This window comes from Misgurnus anguillicaudatus, chromosome 1 (genome assembly GCF_027580225.2).
Source record: "Misgurnus anguillicaudatus chromosome 1, ASM2758022v2, whole genome shotgun sequence".
Taxonomy (NCBI): Eukaryota; Metazoa; Chordata; class Actinopteri; order Cypriniformes; family Cobitidae; genus Misgurnus; species Misgurnus anguillicaudatus.
In genome coordinates, this window is record NC_073337.2 from 7,499,361 (window position 1) to 7,517,946 (window position 18,586).

The 18,586-nt window shown below is 40.4% G+C and overlaps 1 protein-coding gene across 2 annotated transcripts in view; it reads left to right on the top strand.

Annotated features, from left to right (window-relative positions):
- ptprz1b (protein tyrosine phosphatase receptor type Z1b) overlaps positions 1 to 18,586 on the top strand; it is a 39,557-nt gene that overhangs the window by 15,487 nt on the left and 5,484 nt on the right. The window contains exons 3-23 of one of the 2 annotated variants that reach the window (XM_073860032.1): positions 2,389 to 2,568; positions 3,072 to 3,221; positions 5,345 to 5,442; positions 5,579 to 5,645; positions 5,741 to 5,898; positions 8,149 to 8,299; positions 8,917 to 9,101; positions 9,258 to 9,383; positions 11,649 to 11,702; positions 11,781 to 12,150; positions 13,724 to 13,867; positions 14,601 to 15,074; positions 15,222 to 15,366; positions 15,486 to 15,577; positions 15,669 to 15,754; positions 16,716 to 16,736; positions 16,921 to 17,011; positions 17,104 to 17,186; positions 17,821 to 17,955; positions 18,197 to 18,331; positions 18,419 to 18,582. In XM_073860032.1, coding sequence (XP_073716133.1) covers positions 2,389 to 2,568; positions 3,072 to 3,221; positions 5,345 to 5,442; positions 5,579 to 5,645; positions 5,741 to 5,898; positions 8,149 to 8,299; positions 8,917 to 9,101; positions 9,258 to 9,383; positions 11,649 to 11,702; positions 11,781 to 12,150; positions 13,724 to 13,867; positions 14,601 to 15,074; positions 15,222 to 15,366; positions 15,486 to 15,577; positions 15,669 to 15,754; positions 16,716 to 16,736; positions 16,921 to 17,011; positions 17,104 to 17,186; positions 17,821 to 17,955; positions 18,197 to 18,331; positions 18,419 to 18,582 — 3,109 coding nt within the window. The remainder of the gene's footprint in view (positions 1 to 2,388; positions 2,569 to 3,071; positions 3,222 to 5,344; positions 5,443 to 5,578; positions 5,646 to 5,740; positions 5,899 to 8,148; positions 8,300 to 8,916; positions 9,102 to 9,257; positions 9,384 to 11,648; positions 11,703 to 11,780; positions 12,151 to 13,723; positions 13,868 to 14,600; positions 15,075 to 15,221; positions 15,367 to 15,485; positions 15,578 to 15,668; positions 15,755 to 16,715; positions 16,737 to 16,920; positions 17,012 to 17,103; positions 17,187 to 17,820; positions 17,956 to 18,196; positions 18,332 to 18,418; positions 18,583 to 18,586) is intronic. The other variant, XM_073860038.1, reaches the window with a different exon arrangement.

Here is an 18,586-nt window from a genome sequence, read left to right on the forward strand (position 1 = left end):
AGCCAGCCCAGGACTGCACGTATTGGTTAGACGACCTCAAGTACTCTGCTGTTCCATTTGCAACATTACCAGACTCGCGTCTTTCCGTCCTCGGGAGTTCGTTCTTCCTGAACTTGCAAGTTCGAACTATGAAGGAACTTTCCGAACTTGCCGTACTTGGCATTGAGAAACAGCCCATCACTCCAGACTACTCCCCCCCCTCTCGCTCAAACTTCCGTCAATATTACTGCGCCCGAGGTCGAAGTGCTGCAAACTAAGTGCTCTTCCGTCATACAATACAGTTCTCATATTTTATCCGCCCAAAAAATCACAACGTTTTATTCTGTGCCACCATACTCACTCGTGCAACAACTCATGCAACAGTCTTTAAATAGGGAATACATTGAAGTATTTGGTGGCTTCTAAATGCATCCCTGTTTGGATCCTAAGGAATGAATGGGGTTAGGCTAAATGCTAACACATTAACAACGTGCTGTACAAAGATTAAGAGCATGTATTGAAAAAAGATAGGTATTCATTTGTCTTAGTTGGTAAAATATTGAAAAACGGTGGTGTTTCCCTTTAAATACTCAATGCCTTTTTAAATGAAAGAAAAAGGTGTGCAGTTTGTGTAGATTGACTGTTCTATTTTAGTTGGGGGAACTTATTTAAAATACAGCAACCTTTGTGTTCAGTAGACAGCATTACAGCTAACTACTGTAGTATGTGTTTGGAACAGAGCTCCTGTATTTGCTCACATGAGCATCATGCCATGTCACTCCCCTGTCGACCCTCTTTTCCAGACCCCAGAGGTGGGCTTTGGGTTTTTGGCATCTCCTCCTCATGTCCCCATCTGCTGCGGAGGCTGTTCCTTTCCTGTAATCTACATGCTCTGATAACCTGCGGATACACAAGATGACCACAGTAGCTCAGCATTCCCGGTTCTGTCATCCGTGAGCGAATAATATAAACGCACCCCAAACTCTTTAATCAGAAAAATGGATAGATATGTGTTTTTCACAAGCAAAGTATGTATGTATATATAAAAGAAAAAGCGATGTTACATGCAAATAATTAAATGCAACTAAGCAATGTTGTAGTAAGTAGCTCGTAGGTCAAACCTTATTTTGTTCAAAATCGTACTCCACATCGCTGTATAATAAACATTAAATATTTCGACTGTCCGTGACTGTTGCGCTAAACAGGATTTTCATTTTCAGCGAGATTACACACAATTTTATTGATTCGGATACAGTGTTGATCAATGTCGACGGTCAGAAAAACTGGTCTCGCACTCACAATTGCCACAAAACGCATGTTGTTTTTTTGTGTATTGTGTGCTTTTTAATATTTATAGTGAATGCAGAAACCTTTGTGTGGATTGTATATCTACTACAAGCCTACCATAGTGAAGATGACTTTTCTAGATAATTGCGAGGTATAATCAGAACGAATGCCTGTATGGATCGGGGTGTCATGGGGATAATAACCGTTCCTCCTGACTGTGATTTTGTTTTCTGTTCATTCTTATGCATCATAATTCACCAGGTTGTTTTAAAGGCCAACGCACATCATTGCCCATCCCTAACATGCAGTTAAATGAATACAAATATTAAAAGGTCTGATGAGTCCAAAGAGCTCAGAATCCTTCTTGTGGTTCTGCATTTATGCCACGTCCCCTGAAATATGTTGGTTACCATAGCAGCAGCCGTTCTCTTTGATTACAGCGTGTCCATGCTACCGTTCGCGTGTGCGCGCGCGGTGCCAGATGCTGCACCTCTGCATCCTTGCAGACTCATCAGTTCACCTGCTGTCACGGCCACCAGACGCTGTTTTCCTATTTCCATCAATCAGACTAATGGCAGACATTTGTCTCGCATGTCAATATAAAGCACCAGAGGATGTGGTTTTAGTGGTCTCTGGTGGCGGGCGTAATCCTTTAAAGCCTTTTGGGGACATATTAATTATTTCGGAGCTTAAGAGGGTGATGGGAGGTGTAAATTAAGCTATTGTTTCGAAAGCATACACTCTAATTGTCATGACATTAAAGCTGATCGCTTAGATCGGGTAAAGAGACGTCCTCCGGGACACTTTTCATCTGCAGTGTTTGTTTTTGTGTGTATGTGGTTGAGCTGGTTTAATGATGTGTGACACGTGGCCATCTGCTCTACAAGGATCAGTGTGATATATCATACAGCTTAGTATATACATTCATCACCAGTATGGACTTCACAATATGGTGCCATATGTCATCTCATTTTATTTATAGGAAAGAATACAGCGAGCTGGAAATTATAAAGGAAATTAGAAAGATTATTTATGAATCAAAATAAATAATTTTAACCTTACACAGCACATACTGATGTATTGTAAAAGAGGTGTGTCTCACATATCATCTGCTCTTTAAAGGAGCCCTGAATCAGAAGCATTGGGCCAAGAAATATCCAGTCTGTGGTAATGCCAAACAGTCACCCATTGACATCCATGAAGACTTCACTCAGGTCCGGATACAGTACCAGGACCTGCAGTTTGAGAACTGGGACCGGCCAACCTCCGAGTCCACTACCATCACCAACAATGGAAAAACAGGTCTGCACATCCACACGCTTTAGATTTGACATTTTACAAGACCATTAAACATAAGCAGTATCTTGTCGGCTTGTCTATATGTGATGAATTGAAATGTCAGCCTTGAGCGTACTTGAGCCACTAATCCTAATACCAAGATACATTTAAATTGAAACTGCCATATTAAGACCCAAAGTGATGCATTGAGATGAACGCAATTATGAATGATGTTGAAATGACAATCTGTGAATAAGTGCTGGTCCTTTTTAGATGAACTGTGCATTTACAGAAGCACAGCTCTCCGTCAACCTTTCATTCTCATTTGACACTGAGAATGACAAATTACAAGGCATAAAATGAATCTTTTATCAAGGTGAGCGAAGATGAAAGAAAATTTGATAAAATACGAGCAATTAGGCCGTCTGAAAGAAGAACACAATTACACATTTCTTGCACAGCGACATTCAGTCATGATTGCAAATCAGTCATCAGACTTGCTTTTGTGTGTGTATCATGTTTCTCAGTGGTGATCGGTCTGGACGGTCCGTACCACATTAGTGGAGGAGGGCTCAGGTCCAGGTTTAAAGTGGGCAGAATTATGTTCCACTGGGGTCGATGTAACGCCACTTCAGACGGTTCTGAACACAGCCTCAACAGCAACTCATTCCCCCTGGAGATGAAGTCACAACACATACTACTTTAAAATCACAGAAAAACAAATAACATTCAGTGTGAAATAATGAAAGCCAGGACTTTACTATCACATTTTTTCTTCTGATGTTGATGTGTTACACTTGATCCTTTTCATAAATAATCTCAAAGTTATCTGTGGTGGATAAAGGTTTTGCTATAAAAAGGTAAACAGGTTCTTTTAAAGGGACACTCCACTTTATTTGGAAATATGCTCATTTTTCAGGTCTCCTAGAGTTAAACATTAGATTTTTACCGGTTTGAAATCCATTCAGCTGATCTTCGGGTCTGGCGCTACCACTTTTAGCATAGCTTAGCATATTCAATTGAATCTGATTAGACCATTAGCATCACGCTAAAAAATAACCAAAGAGTTTTAATATTTTTCCTATTTAAAACTTGACTCTTCTGTAGTTACATAACATGGCCGCAGGAGGCGCAGTGTCCAAAAATAGTTTCTTGCTATTGAAAGATACTAAGGGGACTATTTTCGGGCACTGGGTAATATCATTGCACCTCCTGCAGCCATGTTACGGCAGTAAAGTTCTTGATTATTACGCCAGAATGAGAGTATAGTTCCTAGACATATCTGTCTAGAAAATCACAACTTTTCATTTTCTGTCGGTCTTAGTACACAATGTAACTACAGAAGAGTCAAGTTTTAAATAGGAAAAATATTGAAACTCTTTGGTAATTTTTAGCGCAATGCTAATGGTCTAATCAGATTCAATTGATTGTGCTAAGCTATGCTAAAAGTGCTAGCGCCAGATCAGCTGAATGGATTCCAAAACGGTAAGAATCAAATGTTTAACTCTAGGGGAGCTGGAAAATGAGAATATTTTCTAAAAAGTGGAGTGTCCCTTTAAGAACCTTTTGAAGAGAGGTTCTTAAAGGAAGCAAAGTTTTTTTCTGAGAATAATAATTTTTAGCACTTATATTTTTTATAAAAGTTTACCAGATTCTTAGGTAGCAACTCTTACTGTGGGTTTACACCAGATGCTAGTTCAATGATTTGCGCGAGTAAATTACATACAAAGTCAATGCAAAGACGCGATCAGACGCGTCCTCACGTGGGGCGATATTAATTGACGCGATATGGGTGGCGCGTTTGCCGTGAAAACACAAGCTATTCGCCTCAAACGCGTCTTTGCCCAAGTTGAAAATATTCAACTCGAGCAAAAAATTTGCATGCCACGAAGTTAAATCCCGCGAGTAATCTAGAGCGAGCAACGCGATGCAATTGCACGCTTCGCGCAGTTATGGTGCGTTTACACCAAATGCATTTCTTTCAGGCGTCAAAATCGCGTCTACTGCGCCTAGTTTGCCCCTTGAACAGTTTGAATGCATTCGTGTGTGTAGAGCCAAGTAGACGCATGCATTTGACGTGCGTCAGAGGCAAAATCCGCTCCTTGTGGGAGGGGCAAGTGCTATGCGGTTGTCTGTTAGCAAGATAGCTGATGTTGATTGTGCATTTATCGAGAGAGTTACCGGTTTGTATTTGGACATCTTACTATAGGGGGAAAATAAACGGTGCGGGTCGATAAACGTCATGTGACTCAAAAGTGAAAACGTGTATTACAACTTACCAGGTTGCCTAATGTCCTCACTGACACTCTTCCAAGCAAAGTCATTTTTATTCCTGTCTCTATAGAAAAAGAACTTGTGTCGTATAGCTCCGGTTGACTGCTTCGGACAATATCAAGCGTTCCTTCAGGTTGAATGAGTGACTCCAGGCGGGGCTGCCTCCACAGCAGCAAGCAGGCTCCTGATTGGTTAACGCGGCGCGAAATTCTGCCAAAGTTCACATTGGGCGTTAGCCGGCAATTCGCGTTAAACACAAAATGCACAAAAAGCACCATTCGTGTGTACTACGCCAGGCGCTCAATTCGCGCCATTCGAGTCTTCAGCCCCGCGTCAAACGCCTCATCCGCGCCACGAGACCTCCAGCCGCGCGTCAACGCGTCTTTAAATTGACTTAACGTTGAAATCACTCGCGCTTCACGCCTCTACCGTGGTTGGTGTAAACGCAGCATTACGATGAAAAAAAATATATACTATAAAAATACTTTAAATTAGAAGACTATAAAACGTGTTTATTGTTGTTCTCAGATGCAGATATATTGTTTTGATGAGGAGGAGTTTGAATCTGTGGATGAGGCTATAAGCAGTGGAGGACACATTACTGCTCTCGCTGTCCTCTTTGAGGTGAGATCACATCCACATGAAGGTATTGTTCACATATGATATAAGCATATGCAGACACACCTGTATCTGGCACCATCATATGTAACATTCATCTGCAACACTTCTACTACTATAATCACCATATGGTCTTTCTCAGGCCAGTTACGAAGACAACCAGGACTATGCTGCCATTATCGAAGGAGTGAACAGCGTGAGCCGATTCGGTACATCATTTTTCATCTTTGCTTTTTAATATTTCACATTTCTCTCTGTTATAATGTAAATAACACATGAAGATGACTCTGTGTTTTATGTGAAGGTAAAAGCAGTCTACTAGAACCATTTTCTCTGCTGGGTCTACTGCCACAATCCACACAAAAATACTTTGTGTACAATGGCTCGCTCACAGCGCCGCCCTGCTTGGAGAATGTGGAGTGGATTGTGTTCAAAAACACCGTGGCCATCTCAGAAGCCCAGGTTAGGACAACTGCTTGACGTCTGTCTTCTATCATGTCTACTATTTATAACAGACAGAGAAAAAAAATCTGCCTTTATAAGTCCCATATTTATCCAAACCTGTATTCTTTTAGGGGTCTCCAACCTTCTTGTGAGCAAGGGCTACCACAATGGATTAAACAATCTGGTGGACTAGATTTTTATATAGTCTACTCAAAACTAATATAAAAAATATGTAATAAATAAATATTAAAATTGACGCTATTAATATATTATGCTTTGGTGGGCAACTCGCAGACTCACGGGTACTATGTTGGAGACTACTGAGTAGAGAGATTCTCACAAAGCTCTTTTTATATGACAATGATTCATATTGATCATCTTTGTCAGTGTTTGGGAAGAGGGGACGATTAGTATTTAAAAGTGACACATTTCAGTCCTCAAACACATTTCAGTTCCTCACACAAGTCAAACCTGACTGGTTTTAATGTGGTGGATCAGACTAGTAGTAGGATAACCGGGTTCGGTGCTGGCAGTAATAGGGCTGCTCAGCAATGTGTGAGATAGAAAGACAAACTCTGCACATAAAATGGTGCGTGGTGAATACATCCGTCACAGTTCTTTAAGGCGGTTCTCAAGAGCAAACATTAATATTTCAGCTGGCCACAGTCTGATGTGTGGATCAGGGGAAAAGCCCTCAGACTTTAACCCTTTCAACTTCCACACTTTAAAGCTGGGTTTTCAGATGTGAAAAGGTTTCTGGCTTGTATTGTTCTCATCAAGTGTGATTTATTTGAAGGACAGACTCTTTGTCAAGCATAAGAATTTGATGTGAAGAAACCGAGAAGGCACACTGAAGTAAAGCTGATAAAGTCTTGCTTATTTACTCATCTGTGCATACTCATTTATCGTCATTCTGTTTTATAAATCATAAATATGTAATTATTAATATAAAAGTTGTGTAAACTTAAGTGTGATTCACCTAAAGGATTATTAGGAACACCTATTCAATTTCTCATTAATGCGATTTTCTAATCAACCAATCACATGGCAGTTGCTTCAATGCATTTAGGGGTGTGGTCTTGGACAAGACAATCTCCTGAAATCCAAACTGAATGTCAGAATGGGAAAGAAAGGTGATTTAAGCAATTTTGAGCGTGGCATGGTTGTTGGTGCCAGACGGGCCGGTTTGAGTATTTCACAATCTGCTCAGTTACTGGGATTTTCACGCACAACCATTTCTAGGGTTTACAAAGAATGGTGTGAAAAGGGAAAAACATTCAGTATGTGGCAGTCCTGTGGGCGAAAATGCCTTGTTGATGCTAGAGGTCAGAGGAGAATGAGCCGACTGATTCAAGCTGATAGAAGAGCAACTTTGACTGAAATAACCACTCGTTACAACCGAGGTATGCAGCAAGGCATTTGTGAAGCCACAACACGCACAACCTTGAGGCGGATGGGCTACAACAGCAGAAGACCCCACCGGGTACCACTCACCTCTACTGCAAATAGGAAAAAAGAGGCTACAATTTGCACGATCTCACCAAAATTGGACAGTTGAAGACTGGAAAAATGTTGCCTGGTCTGATGAGTCTCGATTCAGATGGTAGAGTCAGAATTTGGCGTAAACAGATTGAGAACATGGATCCATCATGCCTTGTTACCTCTGTGCAGGCTGGTGGTGGTGGTTTAATTGTGTGGGGGATGTTTTCTTGGCACACTTTAGGCCCCTTAGTGCCAAATTGGGTATCGTTTAAATGCCACGGCCTACCTGAGCATTGTTTCTGACCACCATGTACTCATCCTCTGATGTCTACTTCCAGCAGGATAATGCACCATGTCACAAAGCTCGAATCATTTCAAATTGGTTTCTTGAACATGACAATGAGTTCACTGTACTAAAATGGCCCTCACAGTCACCAGATCTCAACCCAATAGAGCATCTTTGGGATGTGGTGGAACGGGAGCTTCGTGAACTGGATTTGCATCCCACGAATCTCCATCAACTGCAAGAAGCTATCCTATTAATATGAGCCAACATTTCTAAAGAAGGCTTTCAGCACCTTTTCAGAATTAAGGCAGTTCTGAAGGTGAAAGGGGGGTTAAACACAGTATTAGTATGGTGTTCCTAATAATCCTTTAGTTGAGTCTATAATGTATATTATTATTATGATTCAACTTATGTATCTGCATTTATCACTAATATGTTTCAAGCATTATATTGTTAGCACACACTCATGTTAATTGTCCGTCTCATATGTGTTTGTGTAGCTGGAGGTGTTTTGTGAGGTTATGACGATACAACAAGCTGGATATGTGATGTTGACCGACTATCTGCAGAATAACTACAGAGAACAACAGCAGCAGTTCATGGGACAAGTGTTCTCGTCTTACACGGGCACAGAAGAGATCCCTGCGCCAAGTATGCATACTACACACACACACAACAGAGACGCTCTCAGAAATAATGATGTGCTCATTACTTTTATAAAGAGAGGAGTGAGAAGTCATATTTCAGAGTGACCTTAGCGCACGTGCACGTCCCCTTATGAGCACACATGCATTTGGCTTTTTTTATTCCAGCAGTGAAGTGAGTGTGTGTTGCTAGGTAACTGCCTTTTCGGAGCTTTTCCATTAAAAAAAAATGGAAGGAAGTCTACTTCAAAAAGAATTGATATAGAAGTTATTTGCTCTATAACTGAAGTTATGGCTTCTTATTGCAATAAAAGCATTAAATGTTTCCCAAAGACTTATGCATTTTTTAACAATAAGAAAATAGCAAAAATATATACTGTATGGATCCAGTATATTTATACGTTATATATACGTTTGACCATTACCATAACCATTAGCCTATAATGAAATTTGTAATCCTAATATTAATTTGTACTATGTACCATTTTATAAAAGCAATAAGGCACTAGAGGTTGTGGTATATAGTAATGGATGACAAGATTGCAGTTTTTTTTTATAAATTTTTGTTGACTCAGTTTGTGTACTTTCTTTTGTTGAGAGTATTTTCAAGCTCTTGTTGTTCAGTGTGCAGCTCAGAACCGCAGAACGTTCAGGCGGATCCCCAGAACGACACGGTCATCGTAGTGACGTGGGAGCGGCCGCGGGTCGTATACGACACCACCATTGAGCGTTACTCTGTAACATACCAGAGACTTCAGGGCAAAGACCCTCCTAAGCGACAGTATTTAACTGATGGAGACCAAGATGTGGTGAGTATTTAGTTCAGTTATTAATATTACTGTGTTGACTAAAGTATAAATACTTTATATCAATCTGTCAACAGAGTCATATTAAATCGTATTCTGTTTGAATATAAATAGCACGTGTTGTTGAGAAAGCAGGTGTGTTTTTAATGATTTTTTTAGGGGGCCATTATACACAACCTGCTAGCAAACAGTAGCTATGTTGTCCAGGTGGTGGCGCTGTGCAACAATGGATTGACTGGAAAAATGAGCGACCAAGTTATAGTGGACATGCCACTGGAAGACCCTGTAAATGCCATCTCAGTCGAAAAAAAAAACACTTTACAGATTTGTTTAAGCAGTAAACACTTTAAAGGGGACATTTCACAAGACTTTTTTAAGATGTCGAATACATTTTTGGTGTCCCCAGAGTACACGTGAAGTTTAAGCTCAAAATATCATATAGATAATTTATTATAACATGTTAAAATTTCCACTTTGTAGGTGTCAGCAAAAATGTGCCATTTTTGGGTGTGTTCTTTTAAATGGGAATGAGCTGATTTCTGCACTAAATGACAGTGCCCTGGTTGGATAGTGCAGATTAAGGGGCGGTATATACCCCTTCTGACATCACAAGGGGAGCCAAATTTCAGTGACCTATTTTTTCACATGCTTGCAGATAATGGTTTAAAAACTAATGCTGGGTACACACCAATAGAAAAAATTTATAAGATGTAAAAAATGGTGTGTACCCAGCATAAGTTACTGTGTTGTTCTTATTTACATTTTCAAGGTTGATAGAAGCACCAATTATATATGTCTCCTTTAAAGAAATGTTCACATCAAGTCACATCAAGAAAATTTACTCCCGCCAGCCATTTTCACAAAAGTTTCACAAAATGCCTTCCAAGAAAATTTTCTTCTAAAAATATATAAACATACAAATATATCAAATGAAAGAACAGACCCTCTGCTTTCAAACAAACAATAAACAAACAAACAAAACGGGAAAAACGTTTAATCCTATCTATATTTTTTCTCTGCTTATAAACTCTTAAATATCGGTATTTTTCTGAAAAAAAAATTTTTTTTAGCAAAAAGCTGAAATTGCATTTTTGTGAAGGAATTTTGTTAAAGATCAGGGCTGCGTTCCCCGAAACCTTCTTAGCTCTACGTCGTTCTTATGTACCTTATCGTTAATACGTGTTTCCCGAAACGTTCTTAGTTACGTATCACTTCTGTAAGTCGTTCGTTCGGAAGGTTGGTCTGGAGCACTCTTAGCTATACCTTATCCCACTTGACTCCGCTAGGGGCAATCACTTTCATAAGAGCTTACATTGCAGTCTATATAACTACATATTTGTTGTTCAATTAGGCAAATATTTTTATATTTAAAGAATAAAACATTCACACAATTAGACATTATTACACTGATGGTTGTTAGCTTTTTCATTTTGTTTCCCAAAGAACATCAGCTTCGAACTATTAAATGCTAAAGACTTAAGAAACTATTTCAAAAAATATTTTGGGTGGAGCAGTTGGTGAAACTATGGCAGCTATACAGCGAATCTCATTATTTTATTTGTGCATTTCATATCCGTTAAATCTTTAGTCTACCGGCTAGTATTTTAGCTGCAAATTAATAAATCAGGTAAAAATCGCATGCCACGGGCGCACATTCATCACAAAATCATAATTGTTGATTTTTCTAATTATGATATTTTTTATGTTTTATAACTTTGAGGCAACTGCATTCAAAAGAAACTGCTCCACTTGATTACTGCTTGTATAGTTTAAAGGTCAACAAATTCTCCACATAAAAACTAATCAAAGCTAAAATCTAAAGCAATCATAATATATATTTTTATGTTTTATATTTGAGGTAGACAGACGCGGCTCCAGAAAAGCGTCCATTAAGCTTTATCCGCATTGTAAACGCGCTGCTTGCGCATACAGTGTCATACGCGTGAACTAATGAACAACAACAGTTTGTTTTTTATATATTTTAAGTGTAATGCACAGCCAGGTTTCTTAAGAAACCCGCTAAGGTACAGTTCGGGAAACACGCCTAGAAAAGGTATAACTGTAGTTAAGGTTTAACTTAAGAGTCTTCGTAGCGCGCTAAGAGACGACGTCATCGGGAAACGCAGCCCAGATTCAGAACGATTATCAAAACATACACAGAGTTTAAAATTAGTAAATATTTTTTATAAATTGGGTAAGTCCGCCATCTAGTGGACAATTGGTATTACAGACAAAAGGAACACATTTTTTAATGCAAATGGTTTCTCTTAATTGAAAACAGTTAATGTTCGCTAATAGCAAAAAGAATTTCAGGTTAGTTTATTGTGCATTAAATATTCGTAACAGTTCAATGTAAATGTATTAGTAATGCTGAAATGAATATAAACTACGATTAGTTAATGCATTAGCTAACAGGAACTAGCAGTACAAAATATGCTTTGTTTTCATCATGCAAAAGGGTATATTTTAAATACTTCGGTTTGAACTGTTTTTCCTGTGGGATGTAACTTGGAGTGAAGACATTCAATAATGTTTTTTTGTGACCCTGCAGTAAATGAGCCGGATCCGTTCAGTGATGCTACAGAGTCGGAGGAATACATTGAGGTGATTTTTCTTCTCAGTATGAAATCATGAAGGTTCCGACCTGAACGTGTTGACCTGAAATGTCCAATTTGTTATCAGGTGCCCTCAGAACCCCCGTCTGCAAAGAGCAGAGTAACTCCACAGTCCCTGGCTGGTCGAACCAGTTCAATTTCCATCACCACAGCAACGGACCAACCAGGCTTCCTTTACCCCGTTGCTAGGACAACCGCCGTTACTGTCAAACGAAAAATGACAGAGGAATCTTCTTTGTCATGGTCCCCCGATCAAAATAAGACAGGAAATGACATTAAGCGTCCACAGAGCAGACTTGTTCCAGAGGAGAGTGGTCAACTTCCTCACGGCAACATGGCGGTCACTGACGTCTACTATGAAGATGTTCTCAACATCAGCACCACGAAATCAATGCCTGACCCTGTTAACAATCTTCTTAATCTAATCACACAGCCAGGTATTGTTGCTTTAGACTAGGGATGCCCAAACTCGAACCTCGTAATGTCCTCTAGAGTTTAGCTCCAACCAATCAAACACACCTGAAGCATCTAATTAAGATCTTACTAAGCATACTGCAAAATTCCAGGTTAGAGCTAAACTCTACAAGACACCGGCCCTACAGGACTGAGTTTGGCTACCTCTGCTTTATGCTACGTACCAAACGTGGGGCATCGTGTTACTTGCTCTAGATCAGTGGTTTTCAAACTGGGGGCCGGGGCCCCCAGGGGGGCCGTGAGATGGTGCCAGGGGGGCCCCAGTTTTATGACATTTTATGAGATACATTAATTTATCATGAATTCTGTGTAATTAAACCTAAAAAAATAAGGCTACTAACCAAAAGCAGTACTTTTTTGTATAATTGAATGGTTTTTTTTATTAAAATGTTGAGTTTTAGAACAGTTTTTTGTCAACAATTTTCTTTGGGGGGCCGCAAAGGAATGCACCGTACACAAGGGGGGCCACACGCTGAAAAAGTTTGGGAACCACTGCTCTAGATTACTTGGGATTTAACTTTGTGTCATGTGAATTTTTCGCTCAAGCTGAATATTTTCAACTTGGGCGAAGACGCCTTTGAGGCGAATAACGCGTGTTTTTGCGGTAAACGCGCCACCCATATCGCGTCATTTGCATCGCCCCACACGTCTGATCGCGTCTTTGCATTGACTTTGACTATGTAATCTACTCGCGCAAATCGTTGAACTCGCGACTTGTGTAACCCACAATTATGCTACGTACACATCAAACGCAGGGCATCGCGTTACTCGCTCTAGATTACTTGCAGGATTTAACTAATGCTGCGTTCAGACCAACTGCGGTAGAGGCATGAAGCACAAGTGATTTCAATGTTAAGTGAATGTAAAGACACGTTGACGCGTCTGGAGGTCTCGCGGCGCGAATGAGGCATTTAGCCCAGCACGGTAGACGCCATTCCGCCTCATTGGCGCGAATTGAGCGTTGCCGTGGCAAACGTGCAAGTTGAACAATTTTAACTTTGGCGGAAAAATGCGCCACATTAACCAATCAGGAGCTTGCTCTAGTACTGAGGTGATTACAGGAAGCAAGTGGAGTCGCAGAAGCCCCTCCCATGTTGGAATTTCCGCGTAAATATCTCGATGACTAGAATTTCACGCGCGGCTTTCACACGCTAATGAAGTGAGTAAACTCAAAATGTTCAAGCGGCAGACTAGACGCGGTACACGCGAATTTGACGCCTCAAACGCAGCTGGTGTGAACCCACGGTTATTCGTGTCATGCAAATTTTCAGCTCGAGTTGAATATTTTCAACTTTGGCGAAGACGCATTTGAGGCGAATAGCGGCGCGTTTTCGCGTCAGACCCCCCGCCCATATCGCGCAATATGCATCGTCCAAAGCGAGGGCACGTCTGATGACTTCTTTGCATTGATTTTGTATGTAATCTACTCGCGCAAATCGTTGAACTTGCGTTTGGTGTAAACCCACAGTTAGACAAACATCTAGCTGTATTTTGATTCTAGATTCACAATATCTTTAACTTTTCCTGCCCATGCAGGACAGGTGGTGTCAAGACAGCCAGCAGGGGTGAACACCATCACACCTCCTCCAAATAATCTGAACACTGTTGCATCAACCACAGGCTCATCTATGTCTGCGTCTATGAAGATCATTTCCCAGACCACTCAGCCGCTGTTTAATGGTGAGGCTAAAGAACGGCTGATCCAAAAAAATGAATGATGTGTCATTTATTTACTCGCCATCGAATCGTTCCAACCATCGCCATTTTTTTCAGTGAAACACAAAAGCAAACCTTTAAAGCTCATAGGAGAAAAACACTAATGTCCATGTGACTTATGGGGAATAAATTGAAATCTGATTGGTTGTGGAATGAATTTAGGGTGAGTAAATAATGACTGAATTTTCAATTCTGGGCTGAATGTTTCCTTTAACACTCTGTTGTGCTTTTGGTTTTAGGGTAATGCCAATTTTGTTTTGAAGTAGGTAGCTTGCAGAAAAGTGTATAGACTGCTTGATAGTCGTTCAGCTAACAATAGTGTCTCTGTAGTGATATTAATACTTTCAGAAACACACGCAAGGTGATGGTGTTGAAACTGTCCATCTCAAATTGTGATAGACATCAGTCAGTCATGCAAAGACACCTCTGTCATGTTTGTAAAGCACCTGCAGGTCTCTTTCTTCCCGGATGTCCTGACTGACTCTTTAGGTGGTGGTTTCTTTCATGCTTTTATTGGCCAATCATTCTTCGCCTTCTATCTCTCTCGCAAATGGTGAGGGTGCCCTTTAGAGGATGCTTTAGGTATCACAAGATGTTCATCAAAGCTGGGTCTTGCATTGCTGGCTGTCTTCCGAGCGCTGCTCTTCTTAATAATTCCATAGTTGACAGTCTAACACTTAAGACGTGTTTGTTACAGCTGCAATGCTCGGTAACCCAAGAGTAACATCCCATACCACCACAAATCTCCATGAATCCTCGACTCGCTTCACAACCCCGTTTTCAGATGAGGGCTCTGGCAAACTGCTCTCTGACAATGAACAGGGAGACTTCAGTGGATCGGGTTTTTCTGCTATCTTCCTGGAGGAGCTCGAACGGGAATGGGAGCTCGAACAGAAACACTCAGCCATGAAAAAAGAGGCACGGAGTGATTTACAAGCAAATGTGAGCAGTATAACTGAGGATGAAAATAGCGAGTCCTCCACATTCGACTTTGATAGCGAGCGAGATCCCGCCACCACTGAAGAACCAAAGAACCCAGGTTTCGTTTCGTGGGTGACTTGGTCCGCCGAGTCAGACGCTGGTTCGGGACATGGAGGGTCAGGGTCTCCTCAAATAGATGATTTACCCATACAGATTATAATTCCTGATCTTACTTTGATAAAGAACACAGGTAAAACTAACACATTTGGTGAAAGACTTATTGTATAATAAACACAAGAGTTTGTCCTGCTTGAATTGTCATAAAAATGCCTTGAGCTGATGAAATGACTCAGTCCTGATGTTCTCTTGTAAATCCTGTTTGTGTTTCCCACATCAGAGGCGAGTAACAGCAGTCCAGAGTCCCGTGTCGGGATGGTGGGAGGGACGGATAAGGAGACTCGGACAGTTGTTCCTCTAGCTGTGGTTTCCACACTAACTATTCTGTGTCTGCTGGTCCTGGTGGGAATCCTCATCTACTGGAGGTAAATAATATTCAGGATGTTTAACCTAAATCTCAGACACTCATAAGCATGCTTATGCCAAGATCTCCTTTAGTAGATTTGTCAGTAATTGTTATTAATTTCTGGTTGCATCTGTACAGGAGATGTTTTCATATGGCACAATTTTATGTGGAGGACAACATTTCAGCCCGAGCCATTTCAGCCCCATCAACACCTCTGCTTTTACCTACAGGTCTGAGAAGCTACGCTTACACAAACACGTCCATTTATTTATATTTTGTTTCAAAGCTTTCTACATGACTTTTTCTGTATTGGTATTGCAGAGGATAATGAAGCTCTTACAGTAAAAGAGTTTGTGAAACACGTTGCTGATCTTCATGCAAATCACACCTTCTCTAAAGAATTTGAGGTACTTATATGTTTTATTGAGATATTACTTAAAGGGACACCCCACTTTTTTAGAGATACGCTCATTTTCCAGCTCCCCTGGAGTTGAACACCTGATTTTTGCCGTTTTGAAATCCATTCAGCTGATCTCCGGGTCGGGCGGTACCACTCTTGGCATGGCTTGGCATGGTCCATTGAATCTGATTGGACCATTGGCATCGCGCTGGGAAATGGCCAAAGAGTTTCGATATTTGTCTTATTCGAGGCTTGACTCTTCTGTAGTTACATTGTGTACTAAGACCGACAGAAAATTAAAAGTTGTGATTTTCTAGGCAGATATGGCTAGGACTATACTCTCAATCTGGCATAATAATCAAAGACTTTTGATTATTTTTGATTATCAAAGACTGCGGGAGGCGCAGTGATGTTGCGCAGCGCCTGAAAATATTCCCCTGCTATTGAAAGTTACCAAGGGGAGTATTTTCAGGCGCTCCGTGGTATCATTGGGCCTCCTGCAGCCATGTTGCATCGGCAGAGTCCTTGATTGTTGCGCCACAACGAGAGTATAGTTTCTAGACATATCGGCCTAGAAAATCACAACTTTTAATTTTCCGTCGGTCTTAGTACACAATGTAACTACAGAAGAGTCAAGTTTTAATCAGGAAAAATATCAAAACTCTTTGGTTATTTTTTTAGCACGATGCTAATGGTCTAATCAGATTCAATGAATTATGCTAAGCTATGCTAAAAGTGCTAGCGCCAGACTCGGAGATCAGCTGAATGGATTCCAAAACTGTAAAAATCAAATGTTCAACTCTAGGGGAGCTGAAAAAAGAGGCTATTTTAAAAAAAAGTGGTGTCCCTTTGTGTAGCCTATACAGTATATAAACAGGGAAACATATCAGGTTGGACAAAGAGTATACAGACTGTGGCTTTACCGATTTTTTATTGTTGTGTCTTTTTGCATCCTCACCCCTTATCAGATCTTGAAAGAGTGTTATGAGGTAAGAAGGGTCTCTGTTTGTTTTAGTCGTTTTGCACAAATGTAATTTTCTGGCATGTTTATTTTATTAAAGGGGTCATTTTTGCTTTTGCATGGTTACTGTATTTGATTAATGCTTTGGTTAATGTTTTATCATTTATGATGAAGTGATTTTGTGTGAGATGCTACTGAATCGTTTCTTTCAGGAGATTCAAAGCTGTACAGCAGATATAACAACCGACAGCTCCTGCCATCCAGACAATAAGAGCAAGAACAGATACATCAACATTCTGGCCTGTATGAGACCTAGATGTTATATCACTCATGTGCTTGACTGCTCTTCTGCGTCTACACGCTTATGCCTAACGTACCTCCACTTTTTTGGACAGATGATCACAGTCGAGTTAAACTCTATCAAAACTCAGACAAAGATGGAAAGACTGGGGACTACATTAATGCCAACTATGTGGATGTAAGTTAAAAGAAGATATTTGATATCTTTTTAAAATGTTACTTTCAAATAGTTTCAAACTTAAAGGTGGGGTGCATGATCTCTGAAAGCCAATGTTGATATTTGAAATCACCTAAACAAACACGCCCCTACCCCAATAGAATCTGGACCTTCTTTTAATAGACTCGCCCCACACATACGCAACCCAGGCAACTATGTTGGTTAGAAGACACGCCCCCTACTGCCCCTTACTGGCTACATGTGTGTTTTGGTACTCGGCCCGACTCCCTTTCCCAAATAGGAAAAATCATGCACCCTGCCTTTAAGGGGTGGTCACACTTTTCGTTCCATTGACTTTCATTCATATACATGGCGAATGTGTCAGACTGGAAATGCAAGCTTGTGCGAAGATGTCTTGTACGAATTACCTACACAGGACTATAATAAAAAATAAGAAAAATAAATGGACGGAGCGCTCCCCGATCACATTCACAGCAATGTCCGAAAAATATTTACATGCTCAAAGTATAGTGTGACCGACCACCCTGGAATGTGGTTTACTCAAAAAATCACGACCAAACCGAAAATAATTTTTTGAGAAGCTTGTTGGTAGATTTTGGGAGGGTTTCACTAAAACTTCTGTCCGTTTGTCCAGGGCTACAATCAGCCAAAAGCATATATCGCTGCTCAGGGTCCATTGAAGAGCAGTGTTGAAGACTTCTGGAGGATGATATGGGAACAAAACGTCGGTGTTATTGTCATGATCACCAATCTAGTAGAGAAGGGGCGGGTAAGATTAAAATTTATTGTGTATTTCATTATACAGTTATATTAAGTTGGTTATGTATACAACACAGTAAAACATTTTCATTATTATGTTATAACAAAATTAGTTTAATTAAACATCATTTTTACCAAACACTTTTAGCATATTTAAAGCGGTCAAATCTAAAATCACTTACAATGCGTAACTGAAAAAACATTACATTGGTTTTATAAACCTACCTGATTTGTCTTTACGTATGAAACAGAGAAAATGTGACCAATATTGGCCTGTGGAGAATCAGGAAGACTACGGCTGCTTTTTCGTCTCCCTGAAAAGCACCAAAACCTTTGCCTACTACACGCAGAGAACGTTCACTTTGAGGAACATTAACATCAAAAAGGTAATTCCCAATGCCACGAGTCATAGTTCCCAACTATGAGGATTTCTGTTCCTCGTGGTTTTTAACTTTGTTCTTTCACGCACACAGGGGTCACAGAAGAGCCGTGGTCAGGAGAGAACAGTGGTTCAGTTTCATTACACACAGTGGCCTGATATGGGGGTCCCAGAATACACACTTCCTCTACTCTCTTTTGTGCGGACGTCGTCTCAGGCCCGGATTGGTGATATGGGGCCTGTGGTAGTACACTGCAGGTAG